Source organism: Balaenoptera physalus (assembly GCF_965194825.1).
Source record: "Balaenoptera physalus genome assembly, chromosome: 10".
Classification (NCBI taxonomy): domain Eukaryota; kingdom Metazoa; phylum Chordata; class Mammalia; order Artiodactyla; family Balaenopteridae; genus Balaenoptera; species Balaenoptera physalus.
In genome coordinates this window covers 104,835,106-104,856,852 of record NC_138889.1, presented here as the reverse complement: position 1 = coordinate 104,856,852, position 21,747 = coordinate 104,835,106, and the positions used below count along the sequence as shown (strand labels likewise).

General features: G+C 46.8%; 1 protein-coding gene across 1 annotated transcript in view; it reads left to right on the top strand.

Moving 5' to 3' along the window:
• AHNAK (AHNAK nucleoprotein) overlaps positions 1–17,036 on the top strand; it is a 93,435-nt gene extending 76,399 nt beyond the window's left edge. Inside the window, exon 6 of the mRNA XM_082477869.1 lies at positions 16,716–17,036. Coding sequence (XP_082333995.1) covers positions 16,716–16,723 — 8 coding nt within the window. The 3' untranslated portion in view covers positions 16,724–17,036. The remainder of the gene's footprint in view (positions 1–16,715) is intronic.
• Positions 17,037–21,747: the final 4,711 nt, after the last annotated feature.

Here is a 21,747-nt window from a genome sequence, read left to right as displayed (position 1 = left end):
CCATGACTTGGCTATTGTGAATAGTTCTACTATGAACACAAGGGTGCGTGTATCTTTTTGAATTATAGTTTTGTCCGGGAATATTGCTGAATCATATGTTAATTCTATTTTTAGTTTTCTGAGGAAGCTCCACACTGTTTTCCATAGTGGCTGCACCAACTTACATTCCTACCAGCAGTGCAGGAGGGTTATAGAGGGAAAGTTCTGCATGTAAGATACTGAAAGTGGAGTAGTTTCAGGCCCTCTTAAGCCCTAGGGTGCCGCCTAGAAATGGGGTTGCTGAAACGAGGTCCCAGCTACCCTGTTTTAGAATGCAGGAGGCCAAGAGGCCATTTTAGAAAGACTTCTATTTAAAAGTTTAAATGTCTATCCCTTAAAGGTTTCATCTTCAGCCATTCAGGAAATTCTACTCTATAAAATGACTCATTCATTCCCCGAGGGTTCCACAATGCCAAGGTTTTACTGGGCCAACCACAGAGACGTCCATTCCTGGAAGATTGTTCCCATTTTGTCATGGACTTGGAGGGAATATTTTTGAATTCTTAATTATGGAGAACTCAAAACACTTTTTTAAAATTAGTTCTAAAATCCTTAGGTATTGTCCTTCTCTTACTCTTGAGTATGAAAATTGGAAATGTCTTATGATCTCCAGATTAAATAATCTTAATGTGCTTAAAAAGGCAATTTAGATTCCAACCCTATTGCGATACAGACACCCCCTCTCCAGGACATCCCAACCACCTTCCCTCCAGTTAGTGGGGGATCCTTTGATCTTCTTTCTTTCTTTTTTTATAAATTTATTTATTTATTTTGTTTTTATTTTTGGCTGTGTTGTGTCTTTGTTGCTGTGTGCGGTCTTTCTCTAGTTGCAGTGAGCAGAGGCTACTCTTCATTGCGGTGCGCGGGCTTCTCATTGTTGTGGCTTCTCCTGTTTCGGCGCTCGGGCTCCAGGTGCACAGGCTTCAGTAGTTGTGGCACACTGGCTCAGTAGTTGTGGCTCGCGGACTCTAGAGCGCAGGCTCAATAGTTGTGGTGCAGGGGCTTAGTTGCTCTGCGGCATGTGGGATCTTCCCGGACCAGGGCTCGAACCTGTGTCCCTTGCGTTGGCAGGCAGATTCTTAACCACTGCGCCACCAGGGAAGCCCTGATCTTCTTTCTGTAATCTCAGCCTCGACCTTAAAATCCCACTCTCCTCACCTCTCTGCTTCCAAAGCTCAGGGCTTAGCCTCTTGCTCCTCTCTATCCACTAAAGAAAGACTTATTTTCCCTTGAATCATTTTTTTCTTTTTTTATTGAAGGATAGTTGGTTTACAATACTGTGTTAGTTTCAGGTGTACAGCAAAGTGATTCAGTTACACATATACACATATATATTAAAAAAAATTCTTTTCCATTATAGTTTATTACAAGATAGTGAATATAGTTCCCTGGGCTATATGATCATTTTTTAAAGATATGACAAAAAAGCCAAGCTTTTACCAATTATTTCAGACAACTCAAAACTGTTGAAAGGGAAGAGTGGACGTCACCCCCGATGTCCTCTCCGAGGTAAGCCCCACTTGGCCTGGGTAGGCACTCTTTCTGGGAAAGCTCTCCCAGGCTGAAGGCTTCGGGACAGGCTCTCTGGATCCAAGTGTCCAGCTCCAGCTCCTTGTGGTCCAGCCCACATTTCTGCTGGACACTGTCACGAGAGTCCCTCATTTCAGATACAGCAAATCTTAAGATGTGCTGGCAGAATCCACTTCTATAGCCACTGTGGACAGGCCTTAAGTGATCTGCAAGGGAGGTTTCCTGTATGTAACCGTGGGAACTACCTTGGACCTCTGTGTGCCTCAGTTTCCTCATCTGTAACGTGGGTTAGAACACCATGATCCCTCACACACTCTTTTGCTCTGATCAGTCTCTGCGTCCAGCCTCCTCCTCAATTAATATTTCTAGTTTCCCTTCCTGCATGGGTCATTTTGTTGCCCAGCAGGAGGGCTTGTGGAGCAGTGCGGAGAACAGGAAGACTGAGGTCACCTTTGGGCTGTTAGCTGTGTGACCCTGCCAATCATGTGGTCCTCTGGACCTTAGTTTTCTCATCTGAGAAATGGGGGACCAGGGCTGTCTGATCTCCAGGAGACGTTCTGGTTCTCATCTGAACCCCATGATTCTCACGACCTCCTCCTGCCCAGGGTGACCCGTCTGATCCTGAGGGAAGAGTCAGCTCAGCGCAGGTGTTTGCTGCTTTCAGCACACGGTGGCGATGGTAGGTTTTGGGGAGGGGACAGTCTGGGGAAGATGGACCCTTTTCTAGAGCCCCTGAGTCAGTTCCTCATGGTCTGACTTCCTTTTTTCCTCTGAAGCGTTGTGAAATCTCAGCATAATCACCCACGCGCACATTCGGCTCTGAGTGCATCCCAACGCCATTCCAATCCCAAGTACGAGTGATTGGGAGATAATCTCTCACCTGTGAGCTTGGGAACCCCTGCTCTTTGTCCCTGAGTGGGGTTTTGAAGGGGCTAGGATAACCAACCTTCCCGGCTTGCCCTGGACTGTCCTGGCTTTAGCCCTGGAAGTCCCATGTCCCAGGAAACCCCTCAGTCCACACCAGGATGGTTGGGTCCCCTCCCTGTGGTCCCCATCAGGGCCTGGCTGATTTCCTCAGTGGGACGGGCCACGGTTAAATAAAGGAGCCAGCAGGGCAGTGAATCTCAGAATCAGCTGGGGTTCTGGATACATACAGATTCCTGGGCCCCATCCTGGAGGGTCTGAGTCAGTAGATCTGAAGTGGGGGCCAGGAATTTGATGTTATCAGGCCCCCAGGTGGGTCTGGGGCAGGTGGTTCAGGTACCACACCTGCTAGGCTTGGGGAAATGGGGGAGACAGAGTCAGCTCCTGCTCTTCTGACACAGGCAGGAGCCAGGTAGAGCCAGAACTCCCTCTGATATGCAGGGGAATGAAATCAGAGCTGTCAAGTGAGTAACATGAGTACTGGCCAATTTTTTCCCCTCCTCCCACCCTCCAAAGTCATTCAGTGCTTACAAAGCTTGGCTTTGTTCATTATGAGGGCTGACGTGGCATTTTTTGGCAGGGGACCTGCACAGAGGGTGAATTAGTTGCAAGAAATGGCCATCGCCTGAGGCTCACATCAGACTCTCCTGTCTCAAAACACCCCTGCACCGGGTGACCCCTCTGGTGAGGGGACTGCGGGGGACCATCACTAAAGCCCCTTGCAGCTCTGACGTTCTGGCCCCGGGTGGTGAGGAAGTAGCCCTGTCCTTATTCTTGGTGGGCAGCTGTCACTGCTGTCGCTTACAAGCTAAGCCTTATGCTAAGGTGAAGTGATGCTCTGGTGTTCTCAAGGGTCCTTAGTGATAGGGATGATGGAACAGGGCCTGGAGGTCGGGTGGCCGTAAGGGGCTCACTTATTCTCTGGGTTCGCGGATGCTCCCTCGTCCCTGATGCCAAAGGCTAAAGTGGCAGAGATGTCCTTCTTTTTCTTTTTCTAATTGAAGTACAGTTAATTTACAATGTTGTGTTAGTTTCAGGTGTACAGCAAAGTGACTCAGATATATATATATATTCTTTTTTCAGATTCTTTTCCCTTATAGTTTATTACTAAATATTGAGTATAGTTCCTGATGTCTTCTTATTCACACCTTGCGTTGTTATTTCAATGGTTCGGTTTTCCAGAGTCTCTCTGTCCATGGTCATTCTGAGGGTGCTGGTTGGTGGTGGAAGACGGTATTCTTTCCAAATACTTTGGTGGCCTCAGAGTTAACTTAGAGCTTCTTTTTTTTTTTGAATAAATTTATTTATTTATTTTTGGCTGCATTGGATCCTCATTGCTGAGCGTGGGCTTTCTTTAGTTGCGTCGAGCTGGGGCTACTCTTTTTTTTTTTGGGGGGGGCTCCTCTTCATTGCGGTACACGGGCTTCTCATTGCAGTGGCTTCTCTTATTGTGGAGCACAGGCTCTGGGCGCGCAGGCTTCAGTAGTTGTGGCATGCGGGCTCAGTAGTTGTGGCATGCGGGCTCTGGAGCGCAGGCTCAGTAGTTGTGGTGCACGGGCTTAGTTGCTCCGCGACATGTGGGATCTTCCCGGACCAGGGCTCGAACCCGTGTCCCCTGTATTGGCAGGCGGATTCTTAAGCACTGCACCACCAGGGAAGCCCTAACTTAGAGCTTCTGACTGTGCACATGGCAGTGCGTTTAGACGCAGTCCTCTCGCTGAGATGTGTTCTGGGAGCAGAGCCCCTACATCCGGGCCTACAATTCAAACTCCACCTCCTGCTTCCGGTCTCCTCCTCCAGTCTCCACTCCTCTGGGTGAGCTGAAACCCCCCTGGGGGGTCTCTCCCCTCCTGTGAACACCAGACTGTGACCTTCTTGGAAGACAGTGGTGCAGTGCCAAGTTCAAGTCCTGGGTTCAAATCCTGGCTCTGCTATTGACTAGCTGGGTCTCCAAGATAAAAACACGGCAGGGACTGTGGTGGCTCTAATGAGGGAGTCGCTGGGAGGCTGTTCTGCCAGTTCCTTCCCACCCTCCCCACCCCCCAAATAATAGCAGCTAGGAAGAAACTACAGGAATCTAACAGACCCCCAGTCCACTAACCCCTTCTGCAGACAGTGCAAAGGAACAGGCTGTGCAGCATCGTGGGTAAGACCTCTGGCTCCAGAGAGGGGCTGCCTGCATCCAGTTCCAGCCCCCCCACCCGCTACAAGCTGTTCTTCCTTAGCCTCAGTTTTCCCCTTGCCTTGTAGATAGGGTTGTCTTATTATTAAATGAGGGAGCATACGTGAAGCATTTGGCACAGTGCCTGGCACGTTGTAAGTGCTCAATAAACATTAGCCATTGCTATTTTTGTTATTGTTGCTATTGTCTGCTTTAGAGAGGGCCCCCTGGCATGCTGGGCATTGGCTGGTGCGGGTGAACTGTGCCAGTGAAGCCAACCCCGGCCAGAGATGGATGCTTAATAGGATGTATGACCAGCATCTGCCGCGCCCTCCCCAGTTGCCGTGGTTACTGACCTGGGCACCTGGTTCTCTCTCTGTTGCTGGTGCCTCTCCAGCTCAGGTCTAGGTGACCCCATTCCAACCTGGTGTCGTTCCATGACTGCTTCTCTGCGGTCCCCTCCTGGACGCTCTGGTTTCAGTTTTGCTCCAGCTGAGCAGAGGCAGACCCCACAGGTGGCAGAGTGAAGGGTGAACTGGAGGGACCAAAGGCCAGGTGTTGGTTGAAAATCTCCAGGGGAGGCACGGTGAAGGCTGGAAGGGCACCAGCCATGGCAAGGGAGAGAGGACAGCTTTGAGAAGTGTTCTGAATTTAGAACTGATAGGATGTGGCATTCTAACACATGAAGAGAAGAGAAGAAGTGAAAAATAAATGATACTTCTAACTTGAAAAGCCCTATTCTATTCTTTCTATGCTTCACTCAATGGATCTCATCAATTCCTGTGACTTTAAAGACCGTTTCTAGGCTGCTAATCTCCAAATTCTCAACTCCTTGAGCTCCAGCCTTGCCCCCTTCACTTGGATGTCTCTGGAGGCATTTCAAACTCAGCATTTCCAAAATGAAACTCCAAAAATGGCTTGCCTCCCTCACTCCCAAATTCTTTTCTCCATCTCAGTAAATTGTGGTCCTCTCCCTTGTGTCCAAGGTAGAACATATGAGTGTCACCCTCCATGCCTCCCTCTTCCTCATCCCTTGTATCCCACTCACCAGCAAGTCCCATAATGTGCATCTTGGGACTACATCACAAAGGAGACACACCATCTCTCTCCATCTCTACTGCCACCATCCAAGGCCAAGCCACCACCATCTCTCACCTGGGAGACTGTGAGTCCACACTGGGCTCCTGCTTCCACTCTGGCTCCAAATTCCAGCCATTTGGTTTAGGAACGCAAATTTGATCGTTAATCCTCTTACCCAGTGATTTCCAACTGCACTTAGCATGACAATCACCACCATCCCATGGCTTACACCTTTCTATCCTGGATCTTGGCTTCATCTGACTTCCCTCCTCCCATCACTCTTCTTTGGCCTCACTGGCTTCCTTGGGGTCCCCATGACGCGCCAAGTCTTTCCTTCTTTGGGTCCATCATGGTTCTCACTGTCTGGAATGCTCTGCCTCATCTTTGCATGGCCAGCTTCTTTTCATCCTTCAAACTTCAGCCTAAGTGTTCCCTCTCAGCTCACTGCCCAAGACCTAAAGAGGCCCCACATCCTTTTCATCATCCCCTTTAGCCAATCATTTCGCTCAGAGCCCTCACTGTTCACAACTTGACATTTTCATTTGTTCATCTTGTTTATTGTTTGTCTCCCCCACTGGAGTGTCAAGCCTATAGGGCAGCCTGGCACATAGAAGGTGCCAACAGGTATTTGTTGAATCGATGAACAGGTGGCTGATGGGGCTATGCACTTAAGGAGCACAGGGGGCCAGGAGAACGCTGATAGTCAAGGGGTGGCAGAGGGGCTGTCAAGGGGACTTGAGACCAAGGGATAGGAAGGTAGTGTCAGTAAAAAGAGAGGAGTGCCACATTGGTAGGGTATACTTTTGGCTGCAGGTAACAGCAAAGGTGTCCAGTGGTGATGTAGACAAGAGGGATTATTTTTAAAAATTTAAAAATTAAAGTATAGTTGATTTACAATATCGTGTAAGTTTCAGGTATACAGCACAGCAATTCAGAATATATATATTCTTTTTCAGAGTCTTTTCCCTTATAAGTTATTACATAATATTGAGTGTAGTTCCCCATGCTATACAGTAGGTCCTTGTTGGTTATCTATTTTATACATAGTAGTGTGTATATGTTAATCCCAACCTCCCAATTTATCCCTCCCCCCACCCCCTTTCCCCTTTGGTAACCATAAGTTTGTTTTCTTTGTCTGTGAGTAAGAGGGATTATTTTTCTCGTGGTTGAGATGGTCGGTAGCAAATCTCTGGTCAGTGTCACTGAGGTCCTTTTGACTTTCCCTCAGCTTCAGGCATCACATCCTCACACGACTGAGTTCTGAGACAGAAAAGGGAGCAGCCTGGGCAGACATTGTCCTCACGGCTCCCTCTTATTGGTGGGGGTGGGTGGTGGTAGAGGGGTTGTCCCCAGAAGACCCCCACTGATCTCCCCCTATATCCCACTGGTCAGAAAGGAACCATGCTGCCCTTGGACCAGTAGCTGTGCCCATCTTGCTGAAATAAAAGAATCTCTTTCCTGTCCTTGAACTAAGTTGGGATTCTGCCAGCTAAAGAGAAGGGAAATGGCTTTGAGTATGCAACAAGCAGTGCTGGCCCCAAGTACATCTCACAAGAAAGAGTCTTTTCCGTTGGGTTCACTGCTGCAGAGAGGTCAAATGGGATGGGTGTTGAGAAGTGGCCGCTGGATTCAATGCTTGTAGACTATTTGTGGCCCTTGAGAGGCAGTTTCCATCGATTGGCCGGGCCGTGCTGCACCCGGCAGGGGCTTAGGAATCCCTGGGAGAAGTTCAGGAGATGAAAGTGAGCTACCAGGAAGTTTGGAGTTAAAGCTAAAAGGAGAGATGGGACGGTCTCTGGGCACAGGAGGCAGACACAGGAGGTCTGACTTTTCATCCAGGACAGACATAAAGATGTTTATAGGCGGAGCAAAAGAAGCCAGCAGGAGAGAGAGGGTAGGGATTTTGAAGCAAGATGGGATAGTTGATTCCTGTGCTCTGAAAGAAGCATGGGAATGGGATCAGTGCACAAGAGTTGGTGGCTGTTACTGGAACAAGTGGGGAGGCTTTTCTGAAGAGACTCAGATGCCTTCTGAGACTGGGGGGAAGGAGGGCAGGACGGTGAAGACCCCCAGGAGGGACAAAGATTCCTTATTTTCCTTGATGTGACAATGGGCTCACTTAGAGATTGAATTCATGATCTTGATCTTTCCATCAACCCATCATTTTAACATTTGATATAATAGACTCTAAAGAGACAGATCACGTTCACGTGGTCGTACACTAGAAAGTCCAAGGACAAAGCCTATCCTTGAGTTTTCTTGTTCAGATGGACGCAGCCACCCAGGACATGGTCAGGGGCATGGCTATTACATGATGCAATCCAGAGGGTGGAGGTCACTTCACACACAGCATGGAGCTGCCAGATCCTGTAGCCGACGGGCAGCAGGGTGGAGAGGGAGAGTCCTGGGCTGTACAGAGAGGACTTGGGATCCAGGTCAAGGTCCACCACTTACAAGCTGGGGTTCGCTGGCATCTTCCAAGCCTGACCTCATCTGCAGGGGGGGGTGGGTTATGGTGCTTGTCTCCTCCCTCCGCTGCCCACAGTTATAAAACGTGCTGGCTCCTCACAGGGATTAAGGGAATGCCTTCTTGCCCCGTCACCACCCCTCTATGGGGAGTTTTGACCCTGCTCAGTAGCCCCTGGAATAGGATGGCAGTTTTCTTCCCCATTAGCCCTGGCCTGTCACTTCCGGCATCTTTCCCCTTTTGTTTTGCGGGATGATGGCACAGCGCCCAGCTCGTAGAACTGGGAGCCAAACCCTCTCCTCTGTTTACTCAGATCGTAGCTATGGCTGCAGCAAAAAGCAAACAGCAGTTTGACTAGATGCATGAGCTCAATATTCCACAACATTGGAAGCTCGTGTCTGCTTATGTAGGAGGCATAGAACACAATATTATGTTGAAATGACTAATAGCCCCAACAGAAAAAAAAAAATGCATTTTTAAGAAAAAGTTCTTAGCAGGAATGTTCAGATGCTGAGTTGGTAAGACTGACACTAGTTCTGTGTGTCTCCTCTTCAAAATCTCCTTCCCGTCCATCCCCATCACGTGCTGCCTCGGGGTGTGGGTTCTGAAGGGCACATGTCTGCCATGTGGTCACCCTCTCTATCCAGCCCGTCGGGTAGGACTTCGGGCTCCACACACATTCACGGAGTCGCTGGGGGAGGCTGATGTGGGTAAGAAGTGGGGAGCAGGATCATTTGATCCCATTAAAGCTGCCGTCATTGGATCAGTCCTGCCCATTGGCTGGGTCGCCTGGACCCCACTTCGTCATCTGTAAAATGGGACTAACGATAGTTTCTCCGTCATGGGATGGCTGTGGAGAGTCAATGAGTTTATACCTGTGAAGTGTTTAGGACGGTACCCAGAGGCAATCAGTTACTCAATCAACCAACACAGAGTGCCTGTAACTTGTCCCTGTTGTGACTTGTGGGAAGGAAGCCCCAGATGCGTCTATGCCCTCGAGGAACCAGCGTCTAGCTGGAGAAGGAAAACTGGACACTGTGGACATCAGTAGAGAACAGTGAGGCCTGGGGGAACAGCCTTTCCCGTGGCGAGGACGTCCTGGAGGGCGAGCAGCTGCTGGGTGGGGTGCGCTGTCAGCCGGCCCTGCTTAACCTCCTGGCAGCCGAGGAGGCAGGGAGAAAGGAGAATCTGGTATTCGTTGTGTGGTTGTTTCTGATTTCCTTCTGCTTTTGAGATCCTCTTCTGAGGGAGAACAATGGCCCAAGAGGCTCAGGCTTCCTTGGCCAGGTACCCACCAAGCTCTGGGGGAGGCAGCGCCCAGAAGGATACAACAGCCAGCTGGGCACGCGCAGGCAGGTGGCGTTTGATTCCCATCTTCTGAGACTCTCTGGTGACACTGGGTTTTGGGGGCTGGTTCGAATCCCAGCCTATTATTTATCACGATATCCCTGGGGCTTTGAGTGAGTTCTCCCAATCTCATTTACGAGGATTCTTTTAAAACTTTCTCTATTTGCTGAGGAAGAGCAGTCCTTCCTGTACCACCAGGGAGGCAGTACCGTCAGAGGCTGGGTGAGCAGAGGGGGCCGTTGAACACATGGGACTCCCTGTGGGCTCTTGATTTTGGAGCCACGAGGTTGCTCCCTGCCACTGTGTCCCCAGCAGGAGGTGGAGAGTGCAGGGTCCTCGAGCACATCGTCCAGCTCACAGACCAGAGCCGGGGAGGGACCCTCTGCGGAGGACCCCGGGGCTGGCGTTTCCCCAGCTGGTGCCTCGTAAGGCCAGCTGGGGGTAGAAGGCCCAGGACTGTGTCCAAAGAATGGGGTGGGGTTTCCTCATTCCTCTCTGTCATCACACTTGGCCTCTTATTTGTGGATTTTAGTACATTTAGCGGCCTTGCTGGATTACTCTTTCATCACCAGAAAGCAGAGAGAATCCCAAAGTGACTGACCCACGTGTGGAAAGGGGCAGAGACAGCCGGAGGGCTATTGGATTACGATCTTCAAGTCTATTGAGAAAGAGGCTCTGAGGATGGCAGGTCAGAATAAGAGGAGGGAGGAGGCGACACAGCCCTGCAGGGACTAGGGCAGGGATCAGCTGTCTTCAGGATGAGACAAGACCAGAGCAGGGTTGCCCAAGCTTAAGTCACTCCAGTGCCATCATCACAATTTCTGCCACATCCACATGCCATCATATACTATTTGTTTAATAACTGTCTTTAAGTAGGTTTATTTTAAAAACCTTACTTTTTAAAAAAAAAAAACCTTACATTAGAAAAAAAAATCTTTATGTAATTACCATAAATGAAACCCAGAATTTTTCTAATAAGCCCTGAGACAAGTTCATAACTGTTAAAGTAAAAATATTGATCGTGTACCACTAAAATTTTGACTGCCACCCAGAGCTTTGTGTAAGTTCTTGGTGTAGGCTTTCTTTTTGAAATTTATTTTTATTTAACAATTTTTTAATTGAAATATAGTTGATTTACAGTATTCTGTTAGTTTCTGGTGTACAGCAAAGTGATTCAGTCATATATATATATATATATATATATATTCTTTTTCAGATTCTTTGTCAGATATATATATATATATATATATATATATATATATATATTCTTTTTCAGATTCTTTTCCATTATGGTTTATTACAGGATATTGAATATAGTTTTCTGTGCTGTACAGTAGGGCCTTGTTGTTTATCTATTTTATATCTGTTTTGTACCTGTTAATCCCATACTCTTAATTTATCCCTCTCCCCCCTCCCCCCTTTGGTAACCATAAGTTTGTTCTCCATGTCTGTGAGTCTGTTTCTGTTTTGTAAATAAGTTCATTTGTGTCATATTTTAGATTCCACATGTAAGAGATATCATATATTTGTCATTCTCTGTCTGACTTACTTCACTTAGTATGATAATCTCTAGGTCCATCCATTTTGCTTCAAATGGCATTATTTCATTCTTTTTTTTATGGCTGAGTAGTATTCCACTGTGTGTATATATATCTTGGTGTAGGCTTTTACACACCAGGGGGTCCACGCGTGTCTGATGGGGGTGAGGTTGACATTAGCTACAAGTAAGGAGTAGGGTGATTTGTGTTGACCTGTGACCCCATAAAGATGCTCCAGGAGAGCGTCCTGCTGCTTGACCAAGGTTTCCCCAGGCCCCATATCCGCATCTCCAACATGGGAGAATGACAGTGTCTCCGGGGGAGGATGGACTAAATTCATGTATTTACAAGGTATTTAGAACAGCGTCCAGTGCATAGTAAGGGCTCAACAAGTGTTAACGCCCACCATGACTTGGGAGATTCTGGCTGAGGGCTCTCGGCTGCCCTGGGCATCCCATCGCCTGTCTTCTTGGAGACAGGGCCAGGACTGACATGGTCTTGGGGTTTCCTCCCCCTCTCATGGTTTCTTGCTCTGTAACTTCTCCACTGGGACAGGTGTGGCTGGGTGGCCTGACCATCATTTCCTTCATGGTTATAGGATTAAGTTAGGATGCAGTCATGGCATTAGTCATCATGAAACATCCCCGTTGGAACTGGGGGTCATCTATGTCCACTGGAGGCTCTGGCATGGGCTCCCAGGGAAGGGCTCTCATGTTGGATCTGGGTCTGCTCCTCCATCTGAGCAGCCCCGTGTTGTTTCTGGAATGGGACTCACGGCTTGGAGAGAGAAAGGAGCTGTGGGAAGCAATCCCAGGTTCCCCGGTGGGACTGGAAATACCGCTTCAGGCCCTGGAATTTTACTTTCCTGTTTGGCCTGGCACTTGTCCTCCCCTCCCCCAGCCCACCACATATTCGTCTCGGATGCATCCTCTCCCTCCCCCTCTCGAATCCGTTTCCTCATCTGTAAAAGTGGAGGTTGCACTAGATCGTATCTGAGGCCCCTTTGAGCTTGAGAAAGCTATGATTCACCTCTCAGCCACCCCCTCACTTTTCCCGCGGGCCTCTTGATTGACACTGAGAAGAAAGGTAGGAAGGAAAAGAGAGAAACAGGGAGAGCCGTGCATCCTACAGTGTAGGCACCGGCCCCCACGGCACAGAAGTATCCGGTCCAAAGTGTCAGTAGTACTGAGGCTGAGAAAGCCTGCTTTTTAGGGAAGGAGAGACAGAAGGGAAGAAATGATTTAAAAGGCAAATGTATAACAAATGCCCTCCAGATGATAAGTGATTAGACAAATGATAATGAAAGGGAAAATTCAGGGAGCAAAGGAAATGCATGGGAAAAAGGTTTATAAATGGGGAGAGAAAACATCGCTAGGGTGGAGAAGGAGGTGTTTGTAAGGCGATCACGGTGTGGGTTGTGAAAGCGAGCTGCTGGCCTGAGAGTATAAACCAGCGCTGGAGGGACTGCCATCCCCCTTCCTTGGTCACTCTGGAAGGTGCCGCTCCTCTGCAGCCCCTCCTATGGAATTTCAGCAGTGCAGCCAGTCAGCAATGGTGCCTGGTAATGCCACCGAGTGGCTTTAAGGTAACAGGCTGGATGGTTCAAAGACTTAGGCAGTCACTACCATGTGAGCATTATCATGTGAGTCGGTCATGCTTCGTTTTTTCTGTGAGACTTTTGCTCCTCATTGAATTAACAACCACTCAGTTCTCTCCAACTCGAGAGGAAGACACCACGAACACACGATGAAAAGAAATCAGCATAGAGTGTATTCATGACCGCGGGGGTAGGCAAACATTTCTAAAAGAGAACACCAAAAGCACTTCTAACCATAGAAGAAAAATGGATTCATTGGACTTTATCAAAATTAGAAGGCTCTCTTCATCAAAAGGTACCATTAAAAACATGAAAAGATGAAAACTCTAATTCAAAAAGATACATGCACCCCAGTGTTCACAGCAGCACTATTCACAACAGCCAAGACATGGAAGCAACCTAAGTGTCCATCAACAGATGAATGGATAAAGAAGATGTGGGTATATATGCATATATTTACAACGGAATGTTACTCAGCCATAAAAAAAGAATGAAATAATGCCATTTGCATCTACATGGATGGACCTAGAGATTATCATACTAAATGAAGTCAGACAAAGAAAGGTAAATATCATATGATATTGCTTATATGTGGAATCTAAAAAAATGATACAAATGAACTTATTTACAAAATGGAAATAGACTCACAGACATGGAGAACAAACTTGTGGTTACCAAAGGGGAAAGGGAGGGGAGGGATAAATTAGGAGTTTGGGATTGACAGATAAACACTACTATGTATAAAACAGATAAACAATAAAGCTCTACTATATAGCACAGGGAACTATATTCAATATCTTGTAGTAACATATAATGGAAAAGAGTCTGAAAGAGAATATATATGTGTGTATATGTGTGTGTGTGTGTGTGTGTGTGTCTGAATCACTTTGCTGTACACCTGAAACTAACACAGCATTGTAAATCAACTATACTTCGATAAAAAATAAATTTTAAAAGGCACCATTAAAAACATGAAAAGGCGAGTCTCAGTCTCAGAAGAAGATGTCTGCAATACATATAACTGGCAAAGTATTCATCTCCAGAGTAAATGAAGAGCCACTATAAATCAGTAAGAAAAAGGCGAATGACCCAATAAAAACTGGGCAAAAACCTTACAGACACTCACAAAAGAGCATATCCAGATGGTCAAATAAACTATGAAAAGGTGCTCAACATCATTACTCATCAGGAAAATGCAAATTAAAACCACAGGAAGCTACCACTACACAACCACCAGAATGGCAAAAATCAGAGAGAGCACCAGGCGTCACTGAAGATAAGGAGCCACTGGAACCCTCATGCATTGCTGTGCGGGGTGTAGAAATGGCACGGCCGCTTAGGAAGATTGTTTGGCAGATTCTAGTAAAGCTAAAGCTTTCCCACTCTAGAACCCAGTAATTCCACTCACAGGTACACATACCCAGTGCCTGAGCTGACAAAAAGATATGTACAGAGTGTTCAAAGGAGAAATTCCCTGGTGGTCCAGTGGTTAGGACTTCGTGCTTCCTCTGCAGGGGGTACAGGTTCGATCCCTAGTCGGGGAACTAAGATCCTGCATGCCACGTGGTGCGGACAAAAGATTAAAAAAAAAAAAAAAAAAGAATGTTCAAAGGAGTTGTCTCCAAATCCCATCAACAGAAGATGGGACATAGATTGTGGTATATTCATACAATGGAGTGCTACACACACAACCATGACAGAATATACATTGCCCGAGTCCATTCATGTGAAGTTCAAGAAGAGGCAAAGCAAAAATATGAGTCAAATCAGGGTCGTATCTGGTGGGCATATGGATTGAGATGGTGGAAGGGGGAACTTTTTGGGGTGCAGAAATAGTCTATATCTGGACTGGGGTGGTGGGTATATACATGCATATAAGTGTAAATGATTATCAAGCTGTCCATTTAAGATGAGTGAGTTTTATGTACTTTACTGTATATATATTATGCTTTGATTAAAAAAAAAATGAAAAGATGCAGATTCTTATGTCCAAGTGAAGTAATAACAACAATAATAATTTATTGAATACCTTATATGTGCCAGGTGCTTTATACAGATTATTTCACTTCATCCACCCAAACTCACCTGTCGGCCAGGTATTATTCTCATTTTACACGTGAGGAAACAGAGAGGTTCACTAGCTTGTTTGAGACTCACAGCTAGTAGGTGCAGGGGCCAGGACTTGAGCTCCACAATCCAAGCTCTTGCCACTCGGCTTGAGATCTCAGAGTGATTCTTGGTTCACCATCAAAGCTCTCTGTTTCGCCTGTTACTCCTCCCAAACACAGAAGCCTTAGATACCATATTTTAAAGAGAACTTCATCGTGTATCCTGATATTCCAGGAACTCAAATCCCTCTACCTTCTTTAAAAAAAAAAAAGAAAAATCCCCTTTATGCATCCTTTCCATGAATTTGTTCCAATCGGAAGAAGAACTCATGGTTTCCTACCCAACCCGTTCATTTTAATCGTTCTGTGTTGTAAATTCTCTGAGAATGAGGCATTGAGTATTGGCTATAGCGGTCAATGTTGTGAGTCAAGCTTGAATGCCAACTCTGCTCCCCTTAAACAGTGAGGCTCTCAGGAAGTTAATTTCTCAAAGCCCTTGTTTCCTTGTCTGTACAAAGGGGACGGTGGTACTTACCTTACAGTCTCATTGTGAGGGTAAAATGAGGTCCTACATCAGAAGTGCTCAGCTCAGTGGCAGCCCCATAGCAAGTGCTCAGAAAAGGGTGGTGTAGAAATGTCAGGGCTTTCCCTTTATTGATGCCCAATTCCTTCCAACCCTCTTCTTCTTATTATTATTATTTAAAATTTGTAGGCTGTGCCGCGCCAGCATGTGGAATCTTAGTTCCCCAACCAGGGATCAAATCTGTACTCCCTGCATTGGAAGGTCAGAGTCTTAACCACTGGGCCACCAGCTAAGTCCCCCAACCCTCTTAAAAACACTTAGCACTTTGCTCCTCTAAACGTTCAACACATGTTTGAAAAAAAAAAAAAAGTTATGCTTATGACTTCTCCAGAAAGTGGAGATGCAGAAGGAAGGGGGCAGAGTCTCAGTGCTTCAGTGAGGGAGAGGGGAGGGAGGTCATTTTCAAGTAGATCGGTCAGCGAGAGGGTATTATTTGTGTGGATCTTCAAAAGTAGGTAGGATTTAGTCCCAGAGAGAGGACCAGGAAGGTCATTCTAAGTTGGGGGAGGGGGAGGAGGTGGTACCTAGAGGAGGTGGGGGCTGGGGAATGGTGAACTGCCATTTTGGTTGGCACCTAAGATTTATGTTGGGACTTGTGGAAGATCAGGTTGGCTCCAGGTGAGGTCCCACCAAGAAATCTGGATATTTTCTATAGGACCTGGAGTCGTGGAACATTTTTGAGTAGGGAGGTGTACGAGGAAGCCCGGACGTGCACACCCACATGGGAGGTGAAATCGACTCGGTCAGGAGGCCAGTGAGGAGAGAAACGTGCGGGTCCAGGTGGAGATGAGTTGGGTGCACCTCAGGGTGGAGGTGGTGGGATGGAAGGAAGGTGCAGGTAGATGGGGAAGGGGGGTGAAGGACTCCTCAAATCTGGGAGCCACTCTTCTGAGTTTACGAAGCAGGGAGAAAGTCAGTTTGGAGATGATGATGAAAGGGATTCCTTAATGGCTAAGACCAGAGGGCGTGCATCTCATCCCGCCCTGGTTCCTCACCTCCTTCGGCCTGCTATTGGCACATTCTCAAGAACACACTGTCCTCTTCTGGCCTCAGACTTGCACAGGACACCCGAAGGACAGACACTGGCTTTCTACAAGCTTCCTTTCCACCCTTGCCACACGGGAACCCACAGAGGGAGGCGTGTCAAGACCCAAACAGATCCCACAGCGGAATCGTTTCCAAATAGACCCCTCCCCAAAGTAAGAGTTTGTTGAGGTGCTCTTCCAAGGGGTGGGGGGGCCTTTTTTATTCAGCCTGTGAAAAGTTAACGAAAGGCGTCCCGATTTTATGAAGAGATGCAGTGTTTTGAATAAAAATCCCTTTGTTATTGTTGTTTTACAGAGCTGTAGCCGTGGCCAGGAAGAAATCCGCCCCCTCCGAAGGTTGTTTTTGTGACTGTTCTTGGGAGCATTGTTCTAAAAATGGGAAATTACATATCACTGTGCCAAAGGAAACAAACACCTGCAGTTAAAGGAATACCTTCCACAAGGTGGCTTTTAGAGTCCCAGCCAGCTCTGGACGAAGGGCTGCTGCACCAGTTCTTTTTGGTGCATTTCTTCACTTCTAAGGGAATCGGGTTTGTAACCAGAGTGGGCTTTGGCAACGATGGGGCTCGGGTGATGGTCCTTCACTTATTCACTCAGTAAACATCTATCAAGCATCTGTGCTGGGTCAGTCTTGGTGGTTTTCACTACTCCCTTCCCTGGCGTTGTTAAAATTACTGGGAGCGTTGGCTACAGGCAGTGACTTTCTGACACTGTTTTTCAGAGTCAGTATTTGACTTCTGCCCCCAGATGATGGGAGCCAGAGAGAACATCAGCTTCTTCTCTCCTTCCTCTCCTTTCTTTCTCCCCTCCCTCTCTCCCTCCTTTCTCTTCTTTCTTTATTAGTCAACAGAAGTAAAACCGCTATTTTCAACATGTCAGTCAATACACTTCTTTAGGCAAAGGATTTTTCTTTTCTTTTCTTCTTCTTTTTTTTTTTGTGGCCGCGCCACGCGGCAGGCAGGATCTTAAGTTTCCCCACCAGGGATGGAACCTGTACCCCCTGCAGTCTAACCACTGGACAGCGAGGGAATTTCCAGGCAAAGAATTTTTCAAAGTTTCCGGTCATTGGGGTACAGTCTGAAATTCTTGTCTATGGTGTTAGATAGCGAAAGATAAATTTTTGGTTATCTGGTTAATATTTAACATTTTCAGCATCAATATAATTGCAAAATAATCAGGTCTTGAAATTTATTGATCGTGAAATGAATACATTTCAGCTGGATTTGTGGTTTCAAAGAATCCAGTTTCATAAGCTGATCTCATCTTTATGAGAAACACGAATGAAGAAGGGAGCAATGGGAAACAATGAGCTTCTAACTTTTGGGAATGCGTTGACTTTGGTTAGAACTTCCTGCCCATGAAGTGCTTGCCTTCCTCCAATGGGTTGGCCAGGGAGTGATGGCAGATCTTTGGGAGTCAGGGTTATCTCCCTGGGACCACTTGGTTATTGATGTGGTCCCACCGGGAAGTAGAGAGATGGAATAAAAAGGCTCTCCAGTACTGTAATGTACTTAATCTACTGTTTTAGTTTCCAGATGGGTCTTAACTTAGCCACTAGAGGAAGAGCCTAGAAGCTGAGTCTTGAAGGAATCTTAAGGTTGCCATATTTAGCAGATGATAATACAAGATGTCAGGTTAAATTTGAATTTTTTTTTAGGTTTTAAAAAATATATATATTTATTTGACTGCACTGGGTCTTAGTTGTGGCATGTGGGATCTTTAGTTGCGGGATGTGGAATCTAGTTCCCTGACCAGGGATCGAACCCAGGCCCCCTGCTTGGGAGATCAGAGTCTTAACTGCTGGACCACAGGGAAGTCCCTAAATTTGAATTTTAGATAAATAATGATTTTTTTTTTTTTTAAGTATAGCTATGTCCCAAACATTGCATAGGGCACGGAGGATGGAGCTTGGGTCTTCAAGTGACTTTGGGAAGGGGAGACATTATAGTCTGTGGAGGTGGGAACAGCATGGGTTTGTTGCCTTTTTAAATATTAATGTGTGTGCCTCATGGTAATGCAGGGAAGTGTCACCCGAGGAAGGAGGTCTGCCCGCCAGGAAGATGGTCTGTTCTGAGCCGGTGGCATCAGGAGATTGACCCTTTGCTCTCCCTTCTCTGGTTTGGCGGGAGACAGATGAGAAGTGGGTCCTGGTTGTCCCTAGACAGCACTGCCCGGGTCTGCCTTGTGGTTCTGTGGCATCAGGACCTGCCTGAGGGACACAATGAGAAGGGCTCCATGTCCCGAAGGCGGCTGCACGCTAACTGAGCATCCACACTGACAGCTTCAACGAGAAGCACGTTGGTGGATTAATCAATCAGAGGCTAGTGGACCAGACGGCATATCCTCCCCGTGGACGAGCGTCAGGAAGGTCGGGAAGTGAGCACAGACTTAGAACCAGTAAGCGTTCTTCCATTGCTTTTTCTCCCTGCTCAGGACCTCTGTGCCTCCCTCGCACTGCTATCCATCCCCTCCTCTTTGGCACAGGATATCAGGTTAGATTTCCACGTCCTACACGACACCCAGATTCTGGTCCTGCCCCGCAGATGACTCCCGCATCACCTTGCTGGAGTGTAGGGTGTGGCTGCATTCTTTTCTCCTAGTTAGAGACAATCTCTTGGTTCATCCCCATAGATAGCTCACCCCATCCACCATCTGTGAATTTACCAGCCTAACCTGGAGGGCAATCTTTTTTTTTTTTTTTTAAACATCTTTATTGGAGTATAATTGCTTTACAATGGTGTGTTAGTTTCTGCTTTATAACAAAGTGAATCAGCTATACATAAACATATATCCCCATATCTCCTCCCTCTTGCGTCTCCCTCCCACCCTCCCTATCCCACCCCTCTAGGTGATCACAAAGCACTGAGCTGGTCTCCCTGTGCTATGCAGCTGCTTCCCACTAGCTATCTATTTTACGTTTGGTAGTGTATATATGTCCATGCCACTCTCTCACTTCGTCCCAGCTTACCTTTCACCCTCCCTGTGTCCTCAAGTCCATTCTCGACATCTGCGTCTTTATTCCTGTCCTGCCCCTAGGTTCTTCAGACCCTTTTTTTTTTGTAGATTCCATATATATGTGTTAGCATATGGTATTGGTTTTTCTCTTTCTGACTTACTTCACTCTGTATGACAGACTCTAGGTCCATCCACCTCACTACAAATAACTCAATTTTGTGTCTTTTTATGGCTGAGTAATATTCCATTGTATATATGTGCCACATCTTCTTTATCCATTCATCTGTCGATGGACACTTAGGTTGCTTCCATGTCCTGGCTATTGTAAATAGAGCTGCAATGAACATTGTGGTACGTGACTCTTTTTGAATTATGGTTTTCTCAGGGTATATGCCCAGTAGTGGGATTGCTGGGTGGTATGGTAGTTCTATTTTTAGTTTTTTAAGGAACCTCCATACTGTTCTCCATAGTGGCTGTAATTTACATTCCCACCAACAGTGCAAGAGGGTTCCCTTTTCTCCACACCCTCTCCAGCATTTATTGTTTGTAGATTTTTTGATGATGGCCATTCTGACCGGTTGGAGGTGATACCTCATTGTAGTTTTGATTTGCATTTACTGGAGGGCAATCTTATTTCCAAACCTTGTCTACTGCTGTACCCCCGGCGTAGGTGGGGGAAGCAGCAGGATTTGAGTCCAGAGCACCGGCGAGGGCCAGGCTCTCAGGAGGGCCTCCTGGGCCAGGCGAAGAGTCTGGAATTTATCCTGTAGGAGCCTGTTAGCAAAGGGAAATGAAGGTTGCAGATGGAATTAAGGTTGCTAATCAGCTGATGCTGAGATGAGGAGATCATCCTGGATTACGGGGGTGGGCCCAGTGCAGTCACAAGGGTCCTTCTGCGTGGGAGAAGGAGGCAGAAGAGGAGGCCAGAGGCAGAAGAGGAGGCTGCACTGCTGACTTTGAAGGTGAGAGAAGGGGCCACGAGCCAACGAATGGAGGTGGCCTCTAGAAACTGAAAAAACAAGGAAACAGACCTCCCTTAGAGCCTCCGGAAGGAGCACAGCCTGCCAACACTTTGATTTTTAGTTCAGTGAAATCATTTTGCATTTCTGACCTCCAGATCTGTAAGATAATAAATGTGAATTTTTAAAAAAAGCCATTAAGTTTGTGGTGATTTGTTATAGGAGCCATAGGAAACTAGGTTAGAGGCTGTTTGCAATACTCCAGGCCACAGATGGTAAAGACCTGCTACTGGAATCAGAGTAGGGAGAAGGGGACACATTCAAGGTAAATTGAGAAGAGACAGACTCAGAGACCGATGGACGCATAGGGTCAGAGGTCAAGAGATCCTTCCTCTGGCCCCAGTGCCCCGAGGCCTTGCCCTCATCTTATCTCTCCCAGACCAGCATCTCCATCCTGTCCCAGAGCTGAAGGAGTATCTACATGTGTCACCAGGGCCATAAGAGGGAATTTTAAAGGACTCTCTGTAGCTACATGTCTCGCAGTCACACAGGATACTTGGGTGCTACAGGCACATAACTTCAGATATTTTAGGAGTTATCTAGGCTACTGTCATAGGCTAGGAATCCATTCACTTGATGGGGGACAAATCTGAGTTCCAAACGCCTGGTTTATCCATTCTGATGCTTGCGACCTTGCATGCTAAGCTGAATCTATTTTCAGATTTATTGATATTTGCACGTACTATAGCTTTATAATTTTAGTTTGCTCACAGAAATACGTTGGGTGGCTAACTCCTAATGATTCATGCTCACATTGTTTCCACGTGCCCGCTGGTGTGTTCCGTAAGTGCCTGGGAGGAACGTTCCCTAATTACACGTTGCAGAAAGCATTGTTTGTGTGGCCCCTTCCTCATCAATCAACGTTTTCTTTATCATTTGTCTGAAGCCATTCTGAACAGCAGTCACCCTACGGTGAATTACTACCCACAAATACCCTGGCATTCGCCAACAGCACGCTTGCATTAGCCATAAACTAGACATCATTTTATCCACATCATCTTCATAAAGTTGGTAAGGGCTGGTTTCACTTCCTCTTCCTGCCTTGTGAATCATTTATAGATTTTTCTGCCAGGCTAACATCAATGCACTCACATGCTGAGGGTGTAAAACTGCAGCTTTCCTACTGATCCATCAATGTAGGCATTGACATAGCAAGGGCAAGTCTTTGGATTTTGTAACGTGGTGGCAATGTTTGGTAATGACCACTCCTCTTTAGCTTTTTTTTTTTAACATCTTTATTGGAGTACAGTTGCTTTACAATGTTGTGTTAGTTTCTGCTGTATAACAAAGCGAATCAGCTATATGCATACATATATCTTTAGCTTTCTTCAAGAGTAAACGTTCCGGGCTCCC